At 43.8% G+C, this 22,021-nt stretch overlaps 1 protein-coding gene and 1 pseudogene across 1 annotated transcript; both read right to left on the bottom strand.

The window, feature by feature from the left end:
* Positions 1-22,021, bottom strand: part of LOC138637638 (zinc finger protein 729-like) — a 304,899-nt pseudogene that overhangs the window by 90,681 nt on the left and 192,197 nt on the right.
* On the bottom strand, positions 8,605-20,520 carry LOC138681090 (zinc finger protein 829-like). Its single transcript, XM_069768331.1, has 7 exons — positions 20,262-20,520; positions 16,203-16,293; positions 15,928-16,095; positions 15,721-15,844; positions 15,508-15,605; positions 14,149-14,206; positions 8,605-12,245 (listed from the first exon to the last, which is right to left on the bottom strand). The coding sequence occupies exons 1-7, from the start codon at positions 20,321-20,323 to the stop codon at positions 11,284-11,286; spliced, it is 1,563 nt and encodes a 520-aa protein (XP_069624432.1). The 5' UTR covers positions 20,324-20,520; the 3' UTR covers positions 8,605-11,283.

The raw sequence follows: 22,021 nt of genomic DNA, 5'->3' as shown, positions 1-22,021 counted from the left end.
TAAGAATCCTGTTCTCATGACTGGAGAAAGTCTCTGGCTCCTGACTGGTTTAACCCTCAATAATCAGAAAATTGTCCTTAAAAAGAATGTTCCCTAAATTTTGGTTTTAGTGAATTGAAATGTATTTGATTTAATAATTTCAGCAAATTGACAGTCAGCTTATTTTAAAGGGAACTTGTCACCAGTTTTGGCCGATGTAAGATACCGCCATCACCTTTCAGGGATTATATACAGCATTCTATAATGCTGTATATCTGCCCCCAACCTGTCCTGTAAGAGAAGAAAAATAACTTCAATTACACTCACCTGCGGGGCGCTCCGATCCGACGGGTGTCGCTCTTCTTGGTCTGGCACCTCCCATCTTATGATCGCCGCCCTCCTGCTTGCTTCGTGTGGATGACACGTTGGACCGCCCCGCAGGTGAGTATAAGGGTATGTGCACACGTCCGGAATGCATGCAGAATTTTCCTCAGATAAACCTGAGGTTTTCCGCAGGAATTCTGCATGCGTATTTTTCACGTTTTTTGTGCGTTTTTTTGCGGATTTTATACAGATTTTTTGCGGTTTTTCCCAGACACTCCAAATGCCATAATATAATGGGAAATCCACAAAAAATGTGCAAAAATAAATGAACATGATGCTTCTTTTTCCGGAATGCGTTTTTTTTTTTTTTTGCGGAAAAATATACATCATGTGCACAAAAATTGCGGAATGCATTCTAAATGATAGGATGCGTATGTGGAGCTCCCCCAGACACAGGGCCACGAGTTCTCGGTACCGGGCCTCTCTGGTTCGGTTCTCAGGCTGTCACGGTGGCTAGACCCGGTCCGCGACCCTGCTAAGGGGCGTCCAATAAAGGTGGTACAGTCTGTCAGGGATTCGTGACGCCACTGTTCTGTTTGATGAATCCTGTCATAAATCACACTCTGTGAGTATCTCCAGGCTCTTTATTCACATCATGTCTCAACCTCCATTACATGAATTCCGAGTACAACAACATCCAACAAGTTCCAAACAAAGAATATAGAACACACATAAAAGTAGTGAGACCCCTAGAGGCCACATGAACATATAACATATTGCTACATCCTTTCTCTTTTAACTAGAGGAACAATAAAAGATACTAAACTAATGTATACTATGACAAAGTTAGAAATTAACCTAGTACGTCCAGTTGGATATAATCTTTGAGGTGCGCCGGCTTTTTGCTAATTCTGCCAGCTCTGGTAATATAAGATGTGTCACTTTCTACATCTGGTACATCTGGTAGTTCTTCTGATATTGTCTGTCTCTGGCCAGAGTCCTCACCCTGATGGTCAGCTGTCACTGTTGGTGCCTGACTTGTACTTGCTGCCTCGTTGTCTTGGGTGTCTGGATACTGTTCAAAAGGCCATGAATCATCTCTTTCTTGCGTTTTCCTCAAATATCTTCGATTCCTCCTTAGTCTTCTTCCGTCGTCTGTTAGAATTTCGTAAGACCGAGGTCCCAGTTTCTGGACAACCTTTGCCTTTTGCCAGTGTTTGTCAAATGTGGTGCTTGGCTGCATCCGAATGTTGTCATTTCTCTGGAGCTCAGGCAGATCCTTTGCAGATTTATTGTAATAGAAAGCTTGCCTAGCTTGATTCTTCTGTAATTTAGCTTCGATGTTTCCCAGCAGCTTTGGCTCTAACAGATGACACGCAGTTGTTATGAGTGTCTTTGTACGCCTACTCATGAGCCTCTGTGCCGGACTGCTGTCTAGGCCTTGGGTGGGTGTGTTTCTATGATCCAGTATAGACAGATATACATCAGCACCTGCCTGGTTTGCTTTCTGCATGAGTCTTTTGGCCGTTTTTACTGCTGACTCTGCTTTCCCATTACTCTGAGGATATCTTGGAGAAGACGTCTGGTGTTCAAATTCCCATTTCTTACTGAAAGTTTTGAATTCTTCCGACGTAAACTGTGCCGCATTGTCAGAGAAAACGATATCTGGAATGCCATACCTGGCAAAATGGGCCTTGAGTTTTTTAATCACTGTTCTCGCCCTTGTGTCCTGCACTAAATCAACCTCCCAGAAGTTAGAGAAATAGTCCACTGTAATCAGGTATTCTTTGTCATTCCATGTGAACAAGTCTGTTCCTATTTTTGACCAAGGCCTATGTGGAATTTCATGAGGTTGCAATGTCTCCTTTGGTTGCTTATCATTGCAGGATGCACATATTTCACATTGTGCTATGTAATTTTTTATGTGGTCATTCATTCCTGGCCAATAAACTGATCCTCGTGCACGACGTAGGCATCCTTCCATGCCTAAGTGAGAAGAGTGCAATGTTTTCAATATGCCTCTTCTGAGAACTTCAGGTATAACAGCCCTGTCTCCTTTAAAGATGATTCCTTGCTGCACTGACAATTCATCTTTTATGTGGAAGAATGGTGAGACTTCCCTCGGAGCATGCTGCTTGTATTTTGGCCAGCCCTGCAAGATGACAGTCTTTAAACTCTGGAGACTTTTATCCTTCTCTGTAAAAGTCTGGATTTGCTTGACCTTTTCTTTTGACACTGCAAGGTAGTTACACATATTGGTGGTTTCAATGTCTTCCTCCTCAGCATTTGTGATAGGAAGGTAAGCTCTGCTTAGCGTATCTGCAATCAGTAAGTCTCTTCCTGGACAGTACCCGATGTCAACATCATATTTCTGAAGTCGCAACAGCATGCGCTGTAGTCTCTTTGGGGCATTTAGTAATGGTTTCTTTGTAATGTTCTCCAATGGTTTGTGATCTGACTGCACTGTTACCCGTCGACCGTAGGTGTACTGGTGAAACTTCTCCATCCCAAATACCACAGCCAGTAGTTCCTTCTCAATCTGCGCATATCCCTGCTCTGTTGTTGTGAGGGCTCTGCTTGCAAATGTAATTGGCTGTTTGTTCTGCATTAATGTGGCTCCAAGGCCTTTTTCCGAAGCATCACATTGTACCACCACTTCTCGATCTGGATCGAAATACTTTAGGGTTGCTGTATCTGCAATGGCATTCTTTACTGCTCGGAAAGCCGTCTCCTGGCTTTGTCCATTCCCAGCGCACATCTTTGTGGGTTAGCTGTCTCAGTGGCTCACACATGTCTGACAGATGTCTGCAAAATTTTGAGAGATAATTTACCATGCCCAAAAATCGTTGTACTCCAGAAACATCAGTAGGGGTAGGCAAATCTTGTATTGCTCTCACCTTTTCAGGATCCACTTTGACCCCAGTTGAAGTCAGTCGATGACCAATATAGGCCACTTCTGTCATTTTCAATTTGAATTTGTCCAAATTCAGCTTTATGTTTTTTTCTCTGCATCTGTCCAAAAATTGTATCATCTTCTGATCGTGATCCTTGATTGCAGATTCCATATTTTCACCTTCTCCCACTATTAGGATATCATCCGCGATTGTCTTCACTCCAGTAAGTCCTTCCAAAGCCTGCATCAATTTCTGCTGGAATATCTCTGGAGCAGGTTTTAGTCCCATGGGCATTTTCAGCCATTTAAAGCGTCCAAATGGTGAAGAAAATGTTGTCAATAAACTTGAATCTTCAGTCAGGGCCACATGCCAGAATCCATTTTTTACATCACATACAGAAAATATTTTAGCCTTTGATAAATCTGGTAGAACATCATCTAATGTTGGCATTGGGTAATGATTTCGTTTCAGCGCCTTGTTGAGTGGCTTAGGATCAATACATATTCTTAACTTGCCCGATGGTTTCTGCACTATGACCAAACTGCTGATCCAATCTGTGCTCTTATGGACTGGTGCTATCATGCCTCTTCTCTGTAGATCTTGCAGTTCTACTTTCAGCGGTTGCATTAAAGCTACAGGCACTCTTCTTGTAGGTAATCTGGTGGGCTGCACTGTGTTGTCAATTTCTAGCCTATATTTACCTTCAAAGCATCCATCACCTTCAAATACATCAGCATACTCTGCTTTTATATTCTGCATGTCCAAGTTGTGCTCTGCATTTAGTTTTGGATTTTGTATATCCTGGGCAACTTCAACAGACATAATGTTCTGAGACTGTACTTTTATTAAGTCCATTGCCTGAACTGCTTTTACTCCCAGTAATGGTACATGGTTACCACCCCGTAACACGGTAAATTCAACTCTATAACTCTTTCTGTTACATGGGTTTCGTATTTTTAGCTTACATGTCCCCATTGGTTTCAGAACACTTTTGTTGTACATCACCAGTACCTTGTCAGTTGGCTCAATAGAAACCTGTTTGTTTAGCAGATCAAATGAAATTACATTGCAGCTTGCTCCACAATCCAGCTCAAATCTAATGGGCTTCTCATCCAACAAGAATGTTGCATAAAGCTGCTTGGCATCCTTCACTACTGACTGCCCGACTACATTGACTTTCTCTGTTGTAGACTGCATTTGTAGCCATGTAATGTCCTCTGCACTGTCAGTGTCTGGTGTCACAGTGTGGAGCTGTCTGTACTGTTTGCCTCTTCCTTGCCTGCAGACAGCAGAGGAATGATTCTTCTTGCCACATGACCTGCAGGTTTCCCCATATGCTGGACACTTGGTTTTGTCTCTCTCGTCTTTTCCCACAATACTTGCAGTGGACAGTGTTTATAAGGTAGTCTGGTCTTGTCTTTCCTTTCATAGATACTGCATGTACCTTGTCATCATCATTCTCACTGGTGCCTGCCAACATCTTCAGGCTGTGCTTTGTGAGCTCAGCAGCCCTGCAGATTTGCATACATTTCTCTAAAGTCATGCCTTCCTCTCTCAGTAATCTTTCTTTGAGATGACTGTCCTTTATGCCACACACCATTCTGTCCTTGATTAGACTGTCCCTGATCTCTCCAAAGCCACACGTTTCTGCAAGTCTCCTCAGCTCTGTCAGATATCTGTCCACATTTTCACCATCCTCCTGATGTCTTGTGAAAAACTTATATCTTTCCACTGTCTCATTCTTCTTTGGGTCACAGTGTTTATCAAATGCCTGCACAATGTCTGCTAGGAGGAGGTTGTCTGTGTCTGGGAGCAAGGTGTGGGCTAATTCTCTGCCATTTTCCCCAATTAGGTAATAAAACAGCTTTACTTTCCGTTTGTCATCAGTGGGGCCCACAGTCAGATCCACATACAGTGTAAACTCTTCCTTTCAATGTCTCCAAGTCTGGGACAGATTACATGAAGTGACATCCAGTCTCTGAGGGGGCTTCAGACCAGTCTCCATTTTTCTGTACTGTCAAGGAATCTGTACTTACAGTTGCAGTGATCTGTGTAGTTCCAGCCTCATATAAGCTCTAAGAATTTGCAGGTTCTGTGCCCGGCTGCCACCATGTTCTGTTTGATGAATCCTGTCATAAATCACACTCTGTGAGTATCTCCAGGCTCTTTATTCACATCATGTCTCAACCTCCATTACATGAATTCCGAGTACAACAACATCCAACAAGTTCCAAACAAAGAATATAGAACACACATAAAAGTAGTGAGACCCCTAGAGGCCACATGAACATATAACATATTGCTACAGCCACCTGTGGTGTTCGGTCAGGGTGACCGACGCTGCTGTGGGGTCCGCTGGGGTGATGGAATGGCAGCTGGATGGTATACCTTCCCACAGGTGAAGTATGTCCCCAGGGCTTCCCAGTAAGGTGGATGGTAATGGTGTAGGGTGCAGTCAATAACGAGGACACAGGGTTGCAGTCTCTTTACCTCTTTACTGAAGACTTCAGGATCCTCAATCCAGAGCACGTTTAACAGGGCTATCTGAGACCGGCCGGTCCGATGGACACATCCAGAGTTCCCTTTACAGGTGGAAATCGTTGCCTACCACTAGCGCCTGTGTGTTGTAGTCCTACCCTGCTGAGCATTCGGAATAGTCCTCACAACTACTGTTCTCGTTCGTTCGTTCTCTACAGCTCTCTCTCTTTGGTTCCAGATCTTTCTAGTTCAACGTCCCCCAGGTATGTTATGGCTAGGACGCACCCGTATGACGGGAAGGCTCGGAGCTCTTCCGGGACCCTAGAGATGCCCCTCTCCACGCGTTGCCCCCTATGTCTTCGTAGGTGTAGTAAGGTAGACAGCCAACCTATAATTAACTGTCCTGCGGAGTTCGAAGTAAGGCCTAGAGTCAGTTACTCCCGCGGTGTTCCGGCCACCGGCTACGCGCCTCAGTAGGATGTTGCCTCGGTCTCACGGCACGACTCCTACTGGTACTCCTTTGTGCTTGATCTCGTTTACACTGTTCCACAATATACTTCCCTTCGTGTCTCTCTCTTGGATACCGCCGCGGGGTGTGCAGGCGCGGTTCCGTTACGTTCTGCTCTGTTTGCTAGGCACCTGCCAGGTTCTCACGCCTGACAGGGACCCCCCTGTGTCTTCTCCCTGCAACACCCCCTGCCACGGGATGTTGCCTGAATCCAACCCAGTCAGCTTCTGACTAACTTCCTCCCCGACCCCTAGTTTTACCAGTGTGAGGAGTGGCCCAATAAATAAAGCCTTTTGCTCCCCCTAGTGGCCGGAGTGTGAAGTGTAATGTGTTCTGGTGATACCTGGTCAGGAGAACTCCTTTAGTGCCATCACTCCCCTTAGTGGCAGAGCGTCATACTACAACGACCAGGTCTCTGAGGCGCTGCATATGCATGCGTTTTTTTTATGTGTTTTTATCGCGAAAAACGAGCAAAAAACTTGAAAATTCCCAAACGTGTGCACATACCCTAATAGAAGTTATTACAGGTTGGATTGGGGGCACATATAAAGCATTATAGAATGCTTTATATACACACGTGGTCAAAATCTGACAAAAGTAATAATAAATAAAAAATCTATGAAAATGAACAAATGAAAGTCCAACATTGCTTTTCAGCCATGCTTCCACAGAATCTAAAGAAAAATAAAACTCATGAAATAGGCCTGGACAGAAATGATGGAACCTTTAAAGGGAATCTGTCACCTCATTTTGACATATGAGCTGCGACCACCGCAATTAGGGGTTTATCTACAGTATTCTCTGTAGATAAGCTCCCGATGTAACCTGAAAGATGAGAAAAACAAGTTAGCTTATGCTCACCCATGGGCGGTCCGATTGGCGTCACAAGTCCGGGTCACATGATACACCCTTGGATACACCCTTCTCTTACTTCAGTCTGGTTGTTGCCAACCAAGTCTTCATCGGTGTACGGATTTGTTTTCAATTTAAATGAACTTCTATGGTGAGCTGGATTTAATCTTTTTTCCTTTGTTATAGCCCTACTGCACACTTGGTCTAGTGTGTGAGAGTTGTGTGAGCCTTCCCACTACAACCTGAGATCCTGCTTTGACTTGCCTTAGTGTTGCGGCCTGTTGACAAGTTTCAGGCACATCGGTAGTTTATTTGCAGACAGTGGGCTGATGTAGAAACAGGTTTAGGCCAACGGGAGAGGGCAACACACATCGTTGGCCAAAGTCCTGCATGGAGGCCCAGCATAAAGAGACAGGTGTGTATAATGTTTTTTGTTTTTTTTTAAATAATGTGACTAAAGGGACATGTTAGATGACGGTGTGTCCACTATCTATCTATCATCACAGGGGTCTACAATCCTGGAATCAGTGAGTGGCCGGTATATAGGGCTACAGATACTCACTGTGCTGTTTGGTGACACGGTGAGTATCACACTCAACATGGACCAGAGGAAGAGAAGGAAAAAGGTGTCTCATGAGATTAGAAAGAAAACCATAGACAAACATGTTACAGGTAAAAGTTATCAGACCATCTCCAAGCAGCTCGATGTTCATGTGACTACAGCTGCACATATTATTCAGAAATGTAAGATCCTCTGGACTGTAGCCGACCTCCCTGGATGTGGCCGCAGGAGGAACATTGATGACAAATCAAAGAGACGGATAATACGAATGGTAACAAAAAAGCCCAGAAAAACTTCTAAACAGATATGCTTTTTGTTACCTTCCTTGGGCGTGCTGCTGGATACACCCTCCTGTTGCAACTGTGCAATAGCGTACGCCCTTGGTGCTGCCGGATCTTTCAACATGCATATAACCTTACCCGGAAAGACAGGGTAAACACACAGAGAGGGAACCTGAAGGATAAGAATGGACTTAAAGGGAGCTTACAAATTTCATTGTGAAGGGTCTGACCTCACAAGTGTTTTTTCTGGATCAATGAACAAAAAATTCAAAGACACCCTCAAAAATGTTGTAGTTATCCCTGTACAGGGGAAGATGTTGTAGCTGCATAGTGACTGACTCCTTGATAATATCTATGCATGTAGATTGGGAGGTCAGAAAAGCTCCTATAGGTGAATATGGAGGGGGCACATACTTATGTCCATATAGTGTATATTTTTTTATTATCTTTGCATTTAATATGGTAGACTCACTATTTCTTTTTGCAATACTGAACAAGGTTAACCTTGTCCTTTATCTGAACAAAAACGCACTTCTGACCTCAAACCCTGCTGTACAAGTAACCCTGCTCGATCACTGTAGCCTCAGACAGAAAATTCAAAGCGACCACAATATATTCATAACTTGTATAACATGATTACTTACTTTAATATAAAGTAACATTATAAAAACATGGTCCTCTCCCATATGAAGAGGATGATCATTGCCAAGGAAAAACCATTATGAGTGTACTAAAGGAACCTGCATCGGGGACACATTTATTTATTGATATGAGGAATTTTACAACTCATTTTTCCTGGACGCCATGACTAAGACTATACACCAAAACTACTAGATCTACTCCCTTAATATGTCCAATACTACACAAATGGAGTTTTTCACCTGTATCTAATAAATGTGAAGTTTTACTTACCTGAGACTGAGTTTTCCATGCTGGATCTTTTCTGTTTGTGGTTGGGTTAGGGAACACTCAGACGGCCGTATAACTCGCATGACGATCGAAACGCAATGCTCAGACTGGCCGTTGGCTCTTCGAATCCAAGCCAAGCTGTATAGAAATACTCGCGGTCACGCTCAGATCGGGAGAACTGTCAAAACATTGCGTTGCGATCCTCGTCTGAGTTAAACGGCCGTCTGACTCTTCTCCTATTATTGGAGTTGCTCTAACCTGGTCCATTTTAGAGCTGCCTAGAATTCCTAACCCTAACAATTCAGATCGATGGATTGACCCACTCCATATTTTGTTTATTGTTAAGGAAGCACTGCAATTTATTTTTCATTAGCTAAACCAGTGTGTATTGCCAGTGTGTTAATATACTTAGCGATCACGGTCGTTTTTGTTTTCCAGCGGTGCTTTAGTCCTCTTTTCACTCATGTTACTTCTACTCTGATTTGCCTTCTCAAACTGCGATCTAGCTGTGTGCCAGGAGACGTCCATTTACCATGCAAGTCTATGAGGAGTCAGAAGATGGCTGCATAGACTTTCATTGTAAAAGTGAAGCCTGGTTCACACAGAGCCCTGTGCAAGAACCAATTGAAGTCTTGGGCGTGGAAAGAGGACCGGAGCGGCGCTAGAAACCAGGGAAGACAGCAATCGGTAAGTGTCAAAAAATATTAAAAATCCTTGAGATCCCTCATATCCCCCTCCATTTTTTCTTTCATCTACCTTTTGTCCGGAGGAGGAACCAGCTAGCACTCAACCCTGTCTTATGTAAAATGGCGACGTACAAAGAGATGGGAAGCAGATTAATTAAAATGCTTCCCATCCATAAAATTCCTCTGTATATCTAGGTGACTGAATATGATGTGTATTGTCCATAGAGAGAGACAGGAAAAGTCTTATTAGGATCTGAGTGGATCAAAGAAGGTCTGACACCCTTTACAAATAGCCAAGGTCACAGCAGTACAATGTGAGAGCAGACAGTATGTCTCCGTGAGAAAATATGGAATATTGAAATTTCTATCCATCCGATATTAATGAGATGTACATTGTCGGCACCGGGATAACTAGGCAAAATTCCACATATTTTCTCATAATTATAACCCCTGCCAAAAGATCCCAAATTCATAGGGGCCATATAACCACCAGCAGCTAGGCCATGTTTAGTCTCTAAGCATCGATAAAATCCTGATATAAAAAACGACATCAGTCTCAAACTTTGCTCGCACCATGAGGAATTATTACATAAATTGGAGTTTCCTAAAATCATGAACGACTGAGACTAGCTCACAACCGGGCCCTTGTGAGGTCATCAAAGAGGGGTGTGTGGGTGGGACTGATAAAAGATCTATCCCAATTATCATCAGCATTCATGGAGACAGTTACATATCATATATGCAGGGACCCCGTTTAGAAGCACTCTCCTTCGACTAAACTGAATTGTCTCTGTGATCGGTGTAGTAAGTTCTCCTGTTAATCTCTCCTATTTTACGTAAATGTTTATGCTGTATTGTTTCCCCCCCCCCCCCCTTGTAAAATTTTTGTATATTTTTCATAAACACTGCCTCCCTTTGGATTAAATGTAAAATGTAATAGTTCTCTTCCTTTTGTTCTGTAAACTATGCCTTGAAGCCATAAGCTACTACACGGTGTCTAAATGACCGAAACAGATGGTGGTGGCAGCGAGTAGTCTGGGGTTATCAGAGAGTTAGCTATGACTGTACCGGAGTGTGTACACATATTCCATGTGTTGGAATCTGGAGGTGTATATGCTGTACGCTCAGCGCTAATTTTCTAACAGACGGCCTAGTGTGGTGAACAGGCTGCGACCTTCTCCATTGATCGTCGGACAATCATGTAATTGTCCGGACGATAGGGGACAGCAGAGTACGGTTCGCTCCAAAGATCACAGCGGGTGGTACCGCTTCCTGGCCTGTGATATCAGGGATTGGTGAGATTAAGAAAGTCCCGACAAATCAATATTTTCCCTGACAGTAAGTATATTATTACATTCACATTACACACATATTTACATAGGGTTAGCTAATAAAAATATTATTGGAAGTGCTTTTTTTAAAAGGATAAGAGTGTCAGAACATCTCATACTATACCAGCAATATCACACTCTAGTAAGGGATAGGTCTATTATCCAATTATTTAATTACTTTTATCATATTAACTTTTAAAGTATCAAATGATTAATCACTTTCAGTATAAGATGTTCTGATCCAAAGTGATACGAATAAAGTGTGTATAAGGTCAAAAGGAGTTCCCCCCCCCCCCCGATTATCACATCCCATGTAGCATTTAGCTTTGAACATGACATAAAAGGAATGAAACAGTAATTAATGGTCTCAATCTTTCTAGCAGGAGAGTAGCCATGTTTCAGCCCTGGTCCTGTGGGGACAGTCATATTGCACAGACAATTAGAGCACCACAATAGTCATAAGCATCACTTGCCAAATTTTATACAATCTGAACATTAAAATGAGTTCTCTGATGTTTAAGAAAACCTGACTTATAGCTAAAACACTTCCCACATTCTGAACATGAATATGGCTTCTCCCCTGTGTGAGTTCTTAGATGTTCTACAAGATTTGATTTCTTGCTACAATTTTTGCCACATTCATGACATGAAAATGGCTTCTTCTCAATGTGAGTTTTTAGATGATGAGTAAAACTAGCTTTATGGGTAAAACATTTATCGCATTGTGAACATGAAAAGGTCTTCTCCCCTGTGTGAATTCTTAGATGCTTCACAAGACTTGATTTGTGCCTAAAACATTTATCACATTGTGAACATGAAAACGGCTTCTCCCCTGTGTGAATTCTCATATGCTCCCTAAGACTTGAAAACTTGCTAAAACATTTCCCACATTCAAGACATGAAAATGACTTTTCCTCGGTGTGATTTCCCAGATGATGAAACAAAGCAGACTGCTGAGTAAAACATTTTCCACATTCTGAGCATAAATATGATTTCTCCCCTGTGTGGATTCTCAGATGTTCCATAAGATTTGATTTCTGACTAAAATACTTTCGACATTCAGGACATGAAAATGGCTTCTCTCCGCTGTGAGTTCTCTGATGTCTCTCAAGTGCCCCTTTACACTTAAAGCATTTCCCACATTCTGAACATGAAAATGGCCTTTCGCCTCTATGGATTCTCTCATGCAAGGAGACATTTGATTTTTTTCTGAAATGCTGAAAACTTTTTCCCCATCTATATCCTATCCTTGGCTTGCCAATCATTGATTGATTAGATGAAGGTTTCTTGTGACCTGTAGTATCAGCTGATACATCTCTACTGTGAAGGACAATCGTTACATTAGAAGCAATTGAATTAGCTTGGGTGGTAATGGCATCTTCTACTTCACAAATGGGAGATAAAAGGACATTTCCATGGGAGGTACTGATCCACTCTTCACCTGGAAAAGAAAAAAAAATTCTTAACTGAGCTGTCTGCCCCTGATCCCTGCCAGATGTAGTTTGGCCTTCTTGGTGAGTTGTAGCCTGTTTCTGTTGCTCTAAGTTCTGATCTTCTGCTGCCTGACCCTTTGGACTCAGTTCTGACTATCCCTATGTCTTGTACTACGGCTTTTGATCTGCTATCTCTTGTTATTGACCCTGGACTGTGACCTGATTACGCCTTCGTCTTTTCCCTTAGTTATCTACGTACTCTCTTGGCATTGACCCCAGAATGTCTGACTCTTCTGCCTCACTGCTTGTAAGTGAGTAGTGACTAGCGTCATACTATTATAAGGAGATTCATTGATTTTCATTTATTCACCCTACAACACTCTTCCTGCATAATTAATTGATTTCTAATCATTTTTCAACCCTTCCTAAAAATGTCCAATAGAAAGGTGAATGGTATTGGTTTACAATGAATATATTGGCCTTATATACCCAAATACGGCATGAGCAGGACATTCAAGTTGAATTCTTGGGACTCCTTAGAATTTTGGACCACAATTATTGTTACGCATGACAACGGCGTCTATCTGCAAGCAAAAAGCATATCTACTGCGAAAGGGATAGCCCAATGCTAAAGAATTATGTACATGAGAATTATAAGACCAGATTAATTTGCAAACTGACAGAAAACATTGAATGTTTAATACAAATTCTTGGAGTGTGTAACCTATTTCTCATCTCAGTAAACCTGTGATTGTATTCCATGGCTTGTCACTACGGAAAACATCAACCAATCAGAGGCATTTTTTATAACAGTCAAGGACACAAAACCTGTTAGCATTTGACATCCTTAACTATAAGCAGCAGAGAAATAATATTGCTTATTCCTAAATGAAACGGTTTAGAAGCAATTTCTCCTCAACGACCTCCAAGTCCGAAGCTGCCTAAAAGCTTTCAGGGAAAAGGATGCCCGTGTAGATTGAAAAAATGTTTATTATAGTGCAAAATATGAATCTCAAATGACACTTCATCACATTTAAGATGGCAATACAAATTAATACAAAAAGCTTTTTTGTGGAACTATTGAGCAGCCGGTTGTCCTTAGGATCTACGGTACTTTTTGTAGGTACTAACCACTGCTTATTGGGAACACCGCACAAGATGTTCTAAACTCTAGTCATCTTATCCTTTTCAAACATGCCCAGATCCTTACAAGTCATACCCCTTTTCCAGATTTTTTTTTTTAATTTTCCCAAGATTCAGTAATATTGCATTATTTCTTTTCTTGTTTGGCCACCAACATTTTGTATTTTACTAAGACTGTCATTAGTGGAGCCCACATTCCATGCTCTCATAACCACGGCTAATGTTGTCATGTAAAAGTCACAATGAATTTGCATTTGCACAACAATTTTACTTATGATGGGGTCTTTCCATATTGTATCACATTGTACCACTGGGAGGGAATAAGTAAAATTATACTGATTAGTGATGAGCGAGTAAAATCGTTGTTCGGGTTTTCCAGAGCACGCTCGGGTGGTCTCCGAGTATTTGTGAGTGCTCGGAGATTTAGTTTTTGTTAACACAGCTGCATGATTTATGGCTGCTACACAGCTTGAATACATGTGGGGATTCCCTACCAACCAGGCAACCCCCACATGTATTCAAGCTGTCTAGCAGCCGCAAATCATGCAGCTGCTGCGAGGAAAACTAAATCTCTGAGCACTCACAAACACTGAGACCACCCGAGCGTGCTCGGGAAAACCAGAGCAACAAGTATACACGCTCATCACTAATACTGGTTGTTAAGAAGAATAGTAATAATCATGAGGACGACATTCTTCTGAACTTTCTATAAGTGATCCAACTAAAAAAGAAATTTACAGTCAAATAAGATCTATGAACGGCTCTTACCGATCGCTGACTCTGATGTGGGGGTTTTGAGTCCATTCACAGTTCTACCAGGACTTTCCTGCAAGAATGCCACAGTAAAGAAATGAGAAACAAAAAAGAAAAGTGAATCCTAGTTTATCCCTCCATGCATGAACCAATCAGCCCGAAAAGATGAAAAATCTTCCCAAGTGGTGATCAAACAATAACGACATTCTGTTAGGGCTGGCGGAACACACCGAGTAAATATAGAGATGTTATTTGGTGCGTTCGCAGCCCGGGGTCCACCGTGCAGGAAAAGAACCTGCTGCTGGCAAACGGCGGCACAATATGTCGGTAGAAGCGAACTCTGTTGCTTCACAGAGTCGCTATATAGAAAGGACTGTGTCCTGTTAAACCCCACAGGAATACACAGTAACTGCTGAGCAGATAGCAGCTTGTGGTCACGCAGTCCAGCAGGCAAACAAACAATCTCCTCACCGGAGGAACCGGTATTCTAGTGGCTTATTTCAGCCGGGGCCCTGAATACACACAAGCGTGACCACACTGGCGCAAAACTCATGTCATGCATTGATACTAGCGCATGGCCGTGCGGCCATACGAACCTTATATAGCTGCAGCACGTACAGGACCTTCCTAGAAGGACCAATGAGAGACTGCTACAGAGCCTGAGGAACTTCAGGACCTTCCTGGAGAACCAATGGGTCTTGCTGCAGTATCTAAGCATGTGACCCTCGATCTCCAATGAGAGATCTTACCCTGGGCATGCTCAGAAGAGGAAAAGCAGGACTTAGTCCCAAAAGCGTCTGCTTGCCGCTGCCCAACACTGGCTTCAATGGCAGAAGCTGGAAAAGCAACAGTAACCCTTTGTACAGAGTCAGACTGAGCGAGAAGCTGGGACCAACGTCTCCCCTGAGCAGGCTCCACTGTGGCAGGAGAAGAATGGGAGACCGCAGCGGAGATGGCCTGAGATTCCCCCTGTGCAGAGGCGCGAACTTGACCCCTAACACATTCACCATCAATATTCCAGTATTTTACACATAGACAGTACTCCTGTTATTTCACTGCAGTAAATTATTTCGGTCCACTGTGTAATATATACAGGTAGGTAAGCCTTTTATATAACTAGTGAGTCGATAACTCTTGATTCATGATAGTTTTCTGTCTTAGAAGCAGCAGATTGGCATTGTGCTGTTATTTATATTTACACTTTATCTACAATACATTCACATTGAATTTTAGAATCCAAGTGTATTTTGAAACCATTTGTACAGATAACAACAATCAATACAAAATCAAATATAGACTACTAAGGTGTTTGTCAGAGATTAGTAGAAGCCACATTCCATCAATCTATAGAGAATGTACAGAAATCTCATCAACCTGATGATCTCGGGGGACATCTTCCTCCTTCTCTGGCCGATCCTGGGAATATAGAGGACTGGGACATCTCTCCTTGGGATTTCTCAGACTGGATCCATCTATAGGGAATAACCGCAGTGACTGAATACATTGTCTATATGTGATGAGCAGATGATGGGGAATCTAGACGACTCTCACACCTGTTCTCTACAACCCAGGAAGGTCTCCTCTTACCCGGAGATGTGATGGTCCGGTGATCCTCCATCATGGCGTCCTTGTATATATCTTTGTGTCCTTCTATATACTCCCACTCCTCCATGGAGAAATAGACGGTGATGTCCTGACACCTTATAGGAACCTGACACACACAATGACCCGCCATTAGCAGACCCCTTCCCCGGTGTTATTGTATAACGTCCCAGCATTCCCGGCAGCGCTCACCTCTCCGCTCAGCAGCTCAGTGATCCTATTGGTCAGTTCTAGGATCTTCTGCTCATGTATCAGTGAATGAGGTGGAGGCTCGGGGATGTCACTCGGGGTCCTGCTCCGCCCTCCTGACACACGGGGGGTCACACACTTCCCAGTTGACGTCTTCACTACTTTGTGATCCTGTGTATGGGGAGACGCCGATCACTACACAGAGGCCAAGAATGCTTCACCTTTCCCGTCACTTCCCTGCTTTATTCCTAGAGATCAGAGTGATGTGAAGATCTCACCTCTCCAGTGATCCAGTAGATTATCTCCAGGGTGAGGTCTAATATCCGAGCCGCCATGTGGTCTGTGTCCTGCTCCATCCTCGGGGGGTCACTGATGGAGAGGACCATTATTATTATTTATTACGAAAACGCTACCTGCTAGAGTCCTGTACCTGGCACTTGAGATTACACAAAGGGGATAGGACAGGAAACCAAATGATGCGAGGAAGGGGTACTGCCCTTTTGTTCTGTAGGTTTCCTGTCCTGTAAGGGCAGATCCCCTATCTCTATGATGCTGTTATAGGTGACAGAAAAATACTTCATTTATGGAACAATTTCAAGGGTGGCAACAGTTTCGGCCATCATGACTATAGTATGCGGAGCAGAGCTGTGTGCATATAGTGTAGAGCTGTGTATATAGTGTAGAGCTGTGTATATAGTGTAGAGCTGTGTATATAGTGTAGAGCTGTATATATAGTGTAGAGCTGTGTATATAGTGTAGAGCTGTGTATATAGTGTAGAGCTGTGTATATAGTGTAGAGCTGTGTATATATAGTGTAGAGCTGTGTGTATATAGTGTAGAGCTGTGCGTATATAGCATAGAGCTGTGTATGTAGCGTAAAGCTGTATGTATATATAGTGTAGAGCTGTGTATATTATTATTATTATTATTATTATTATTAGACATTTTTATATCGCCATTTATTCCATGGTGCTTTACATGTGAGAAGGGGCAAATATAGACAAGTACAATAAACATGAGCAAAAAACAAGGCACACAAAAGTACGGAAGGAGAGAGGACCCTGCCTGCGAGGGCTCACAGTCTACAGGGGATGGGTGAGTATATACTAGGAGAAGGTAGAGCTGGTTGTGTGGCAGTTCAGTAGACTGAGGATCACTGTAGGCTGTAGGCTTGTCGGAAGAGGTGGGTCTCCAGGTTCTTTTTGAAGGTTTCCATGGCAGGCGAGGTCTGATGTGTTGAGATAGAGAGTTCCAGAGTATGGGGAAGGGTCAAGAGAAATCTTGTATGCAGTTGTGGGAAGAAGAGATGAGAGGGGAGTAGATAAGGAGATCTTGAGAGGATCGAAGGGTGCGTGTAGGTAAGTACCAGGAGACCATGTAACAGATGTATGGAGGGGACAGGTGGTGGATGGCTTTGTATGTCATAGTTAGGGTTTTGAAATAGAGCCTCTGGACAATAGGAAGCCAGTGAAGAGCTTGGCATAGGGGAGAGGCTGAGGAATAGCGGGGAGACAGGTGAATTAGTCGGGCAGCAGAGTGTAAGATGGATTGGAGCGGTGCCAGAGTGCTTGAGGGGAGGCCAGAGAGTAGGAGGTTGCAGTAGTCGAGGCTGGATATGATAAGGGCATGCACTAGTCTTTTTGTGGTTTCCTGGTCAAGGAATGCGCGGAAATATATTTGAGTTTGAGTTGGCAGGAGGAGGCAAGGGCTTGGATAAGAGGCTTAAAAGAGAGGGCAAAGTCGAGGATCACCTCATGGCACCAAGCATGCAGGACGGGGGAAAGTGAGCAACCATTGACATTTATGGATAGGTCTCGTGGAGGGGCAGAGTGAGATGGGGGGAAGATGATGAATTCTGCTTTGTCAATATTCATTTTTAGAAAGCGAGCAGAAAAGAAGGCTGAAATAGCGAAATAGCAGACAGACATTGTGGGATTTTGGTCAGTAAGGAGGTGAGGTCCAGATAGGTAGATCCGAGTGTCATCCTCGTAGAGATGATACTGCAAATCGTGGGATTCTATGAGCTGTCCTAGACCAAAGGTGTAGATGGAGAAGAGCAGGGGTCCTAGAACTGAGCCCTGAGGAACACAGACAGGGGGCTAGGTGAGGAGGTGGTGTGGGGGAGAGAGACACTGAGTGTTCGGTCTGTTAGATATGATGAGATCCAGGATAGGGCCAAGTCTGTGATGCCAAGAGATTAGAGAATCTGTAGCAGGAGGGAATGGTCCACAGTGTCGAAGGCAAAAGACAGGTCCAGGAGAAGGAGGACAGAGTAGTGTTGCTTGCTCTTAGCGGTTAGTAGGTTGTTGGTGACTTTAGTTAGGGCAGTTTCAGTTGAGTGATGCGGTCAGAAGCCAGATTGTAACTGGTCAAAGAGGGAACAGGAGGAGAGGTGGGAGGACAGTTCAAGATGGACACACTGTTCAAGTAGTTTTGAGGCATAAGGGAGAAGAGATATCGAGCGACAGCTAGACACAGAGGATGGGTCAAGGGAGGGCTTTTTTGAGGATGGGTGTGATCGAGGCATGTTTGAAGGATGAGGGAAAGACACCATTTGTAAGTGAGAGGTTGAAGAGGTGTGTTAGAGTTGGGATGAAGACTGTGGCGAAGTTAGGGATGAGGTGAGATGGGAGCGGGTCAAGCGTGCAAGTGTTGAGGTGTGATCTTGACAGGAGGGTGGAGAGCTGATCTTCTGTCATGGTGGAGAAGCTGGCTTTGGAGAAACAGGGTTGAGGAGCTAAGAGGGGCATTGGGAGTGGCCGGCCAAAGCTTTCTCTGATCTTATCGATCTTCTGTTTAAAGAAAGAGGCAAAGTCTTGAGCAGAAATGAGAGGAGAGGGAGGTGGCAGCCGAATTGAGCGTTGTTGTTATTGTGGTGTTATATAAAGTGGCAGCAGCACCTGTGTCATGTAAGGAAGCTATGTCTGTAAGAGGGAGAAGGGACTTAAGAGAATGAGTGTAAATTGAGGTGTTTGAGATTTCTGCGAATGTGGGTGAGTTTGTGAAGTGGGGGTTGCACACTAGGAGAGGAGAGGGAAGAGAATGTAAGCAGGTTGTGGTCAGACAGGGGAAGGGGCGAGTTAGTGAGAATAGTAGGGGAACAGAGGCAGCTGAGGGTAAGGTCCAGCGTGTTACCATCTTTGTGAGTGGCTGCAGGGGACCATTGTGTGAGGCCAAAGGAGGCACTGAGCGATAAAAGTTTAGAGGCAGCTGAGGTGGAAGTGGCAATGTGGATATTGAAGTCACCCATGATGATAGTGGGGATGTCAGCAGAGAAGAAATGAAGTAGCCAGGTGGTGAAGTGGTCGAGAAAGGTGGAGAATGCTAGCTCTGGGGCGGTAGATGACAGCCAGCCTGAGGTTGGTGAGGGAATAGATGTGGACGGAGTGCACCTCAAACAAGGGAAGAGTAGCGGAGGGTGGTAACAGATTTGGGCTAAAGGAGTAGGTATCGGACAGGAGCAAGTCAACTTCTCCACAATGTTTGTTGCTGGGGCGAGGGGTGTGAGAGACATTGAATCTGCCATGGAAAAGTGCAGCTGGAGAAGCTGGGTCAGAGGGGGTGAGCCAGGTTTCATTGATGTCAAGGAAGGAGAGTTTGTTGGTGATGAAGAGGTCATGGATATAGGACAGATTTTTGCAGAGTGTGTGCATTCCATAGTGCTCCAGGTAGGGGGACTAAGGGAGTGGGGACTGGATGAATGGGTATAAGGTTATCATCATTGCGAAAATGTGTAGAGGATTGTGGCAGGGGGTTAGAAATGAGTGTGGAGATGTGATGAGGAGGGCCAGGATTTGAGGATACGTCGCCAGCAATGAGAAGCAGCAGACAGAGCATTAGAAGGTGGGAGCAGGATAGGACATGATGTGGCCGTGTGTGTCTGGAGAAAAAGGATTGTATGTGAAGGAACAGTTCTGAGGAGGAGGGGAGATGGCTGGGGAGGATGGAGGGGGAAATTACTAGTTCCTTACTAGCTTGGGGGATTACAGGAGGTAGGGAAAAATAGAGTATTATGGGCGTGAAAGCATAGGCAGCATCAATAGTAAAAAGTTGGTCACACAGGGTTAATAGCAGCATTAACAGACTGCGTTACACCGCAGCATAACGCGGTGTAACGCAGCCATTAACCCTGTGTGAGCGCTGACTGGAGGGGAGTATGGACGGGGCACTGACAGAGAGAAGGAAGGGGGGAATTTGCGGCCGGACTGTGCCCGTCGCTGATTGCGGCCAATCAGCAACGCGGGATTTCCGTGACAGACAGACAGAAGTGACCCTTAGACAATTATATATATAGATACCTCGCCCGCACTCCTGTACATTTCTCACACGTCTCTTACCTGGTTATGAAGACCTTTCCGTAGACTCTGCAAAGCTGTAAATGAGACTCCGCCCCCTCCATGTGACTGATCACATCGCCATGACATCACCAAAGGTCCTTTAACTCTGGTAGCCTGGATTGTGACTCCTCCCACACATGTGACTGATCATGTGGTGATGACAATCCGGGTGTCTCTAGGATTTAATCTCTGCCATCCCATAATGCCAGGAGGCCTCCTGCCTTCCAGTGGTCTTAGTCTATAGTTACGCAGTGAGCCTGTGAGCTGTATACACACACGTGGTCAAAATTGTTAAAACCCACAATGTTCACAGAAATAGCCTGAATCTGACAAAAGTAATAATACATAAAAGATCTATGAAAATTAACAAATGAAAGTCAGACATTGCTTTTCAGCCATGCTTCCACAGATTCTAAAAAAAAAAAAAATAAAACAAATGAAATAGGCCTGGACAGAAATGATGGTTCCCTGGAAATAATGTGACAAAAGGGACGTGTTAAATCTCGGTGTGTCCACTAACTAGCATCACAGGTGTCTACAATCTTGGAATCAGTGAGTGGCCGGTATATAGGGCTACAGATCCTCACTGTGCTGTTTGGTGACATGGTGAGTATCACACTCAACATGGACCAGAGGAAGAGCTGTCTCCGGATATTAGAAAGAAAATTATAGACAAACATGTTAAAGGTAAAAGTTATACGACCACCTACAAGCAGCTCGATGTTCCTGTGACTACAGCTGCACCTATTATTCAGAAATTTAAGATCCATGGGACTGTAGCCGACCTCCCTGGACGTGGCCGCAGGAGGAACATTGATGACAAATCAAAAAGACGGATAATATGAATGGTAACAAAAGAGCCAGAAAAACTTCTAAACTGATTAAAGGGGAACTTGGCTCAAGGTTCATCAGTGTCAGATCACACCATCCGTCGTTGTATGAGCCAAAGTGGACTTCATAGAAGTTGACCAAGGAGGACACCATTGTAGAGAAAAATCATAAAAGAGCCAGACTGGAATTTTCCAAACTACATGTTGACAAGCCACAATGCTACTGGGAGAATGTTCTATGGACAGATGAGACAAAAATGGAACTTTCTGGCAAGGCACATCAGTTCTATGTTCATAGACAGAAAAATGAAGCATATCGAGAAAAGAACACTGTCCCTACTGTGAAGCATGGAGGAGACTCTGTTATGTTCTGGGGCTGCTTTGCTGCATCTGGCACAGGGTGTCTAGAATCTCTGCAGAGTACAATGAAATCTCAAGACTATCACTGGATTCTAGAGAGAAATGTGCGGCCCAGAGTCAGAAAGCTTGGTCTCAGTCACAGGTCATGGTTCTGGCGACAGGATAATGACCCAAAACACACAGCTAAAAACACCCAAGAATGGCTAAGAGGAAAACAGTGGACTATTCTGAAGTGGCCTTCTATGAGCCCTGACCTAAATCCTATTGAGCATCTTTGGAAAGAGCTGAAGCATGCCGTCTGGAAAAGGCAACCTTCAAATATGAGACAACTAGAGCAGTTTGCTCTGGAGCAGTGGCCAAAATACCTGTCGAGAGGTGCAGAAGTCTCACTGACAGTTACAGGAATCATTTGATTGCAGTGATTGCCTCAAAAGGTTGTGCAACAAAATATTAAGTTAAGAGTCCATCATTTCTGTCCAGGCCGATTTCATGAGTTTTATCTTTTAAAAAAAATTGTGGAAGCATGGTTGAAAAATGTCTGACTTTCATTTGTTCATTTTCATAGATTTT

This window comes from Ranitomeya imitator, chromosome 5 (genome assembly GCF_032444005.1).
Source record: "Ranitomeya imitator isolate aRanImi1 chromosome 5, aRanImi1.pri, whole genome shotgun sequence".
Taxonomy (NCBI): Eukaryota; Metazoa; Chordata; class Amphibia; order Anura; family Dendrobatidae; genus Ranitomeya; species Ranitomeya imitator.
Note: the sequence above shows the minus strand (reverse complement) of the source record. Positions and strands in the feature narration are given on the sequence as shown.

Excerpts from the sequence above, each read along its gene's own strand:
- LOC138681090 (XM_069768331.1), bottom strand. The coding sequence starts at position 20,323 with ATGGAGGGGGCGGAGTCTCATTTACAGCTTTGCAGAGTCTACGGAAAG. Across the intron at positions 15,606-15,720 it reads CCGGACCATCACATCTCCGG|ATGGATCCAGTCTGAGAAAT; the intron begins GTAAGAGGAGAC and ends TATTCCCTATAG. Across the intron at positions 14,207-15,507 it reads ATGTCCCCCGAGATCATCAG|GAAAGTCCTGGTAGAACTGT; the intron begins GTTGATGAGATT and ends GCATTCTTGCAG.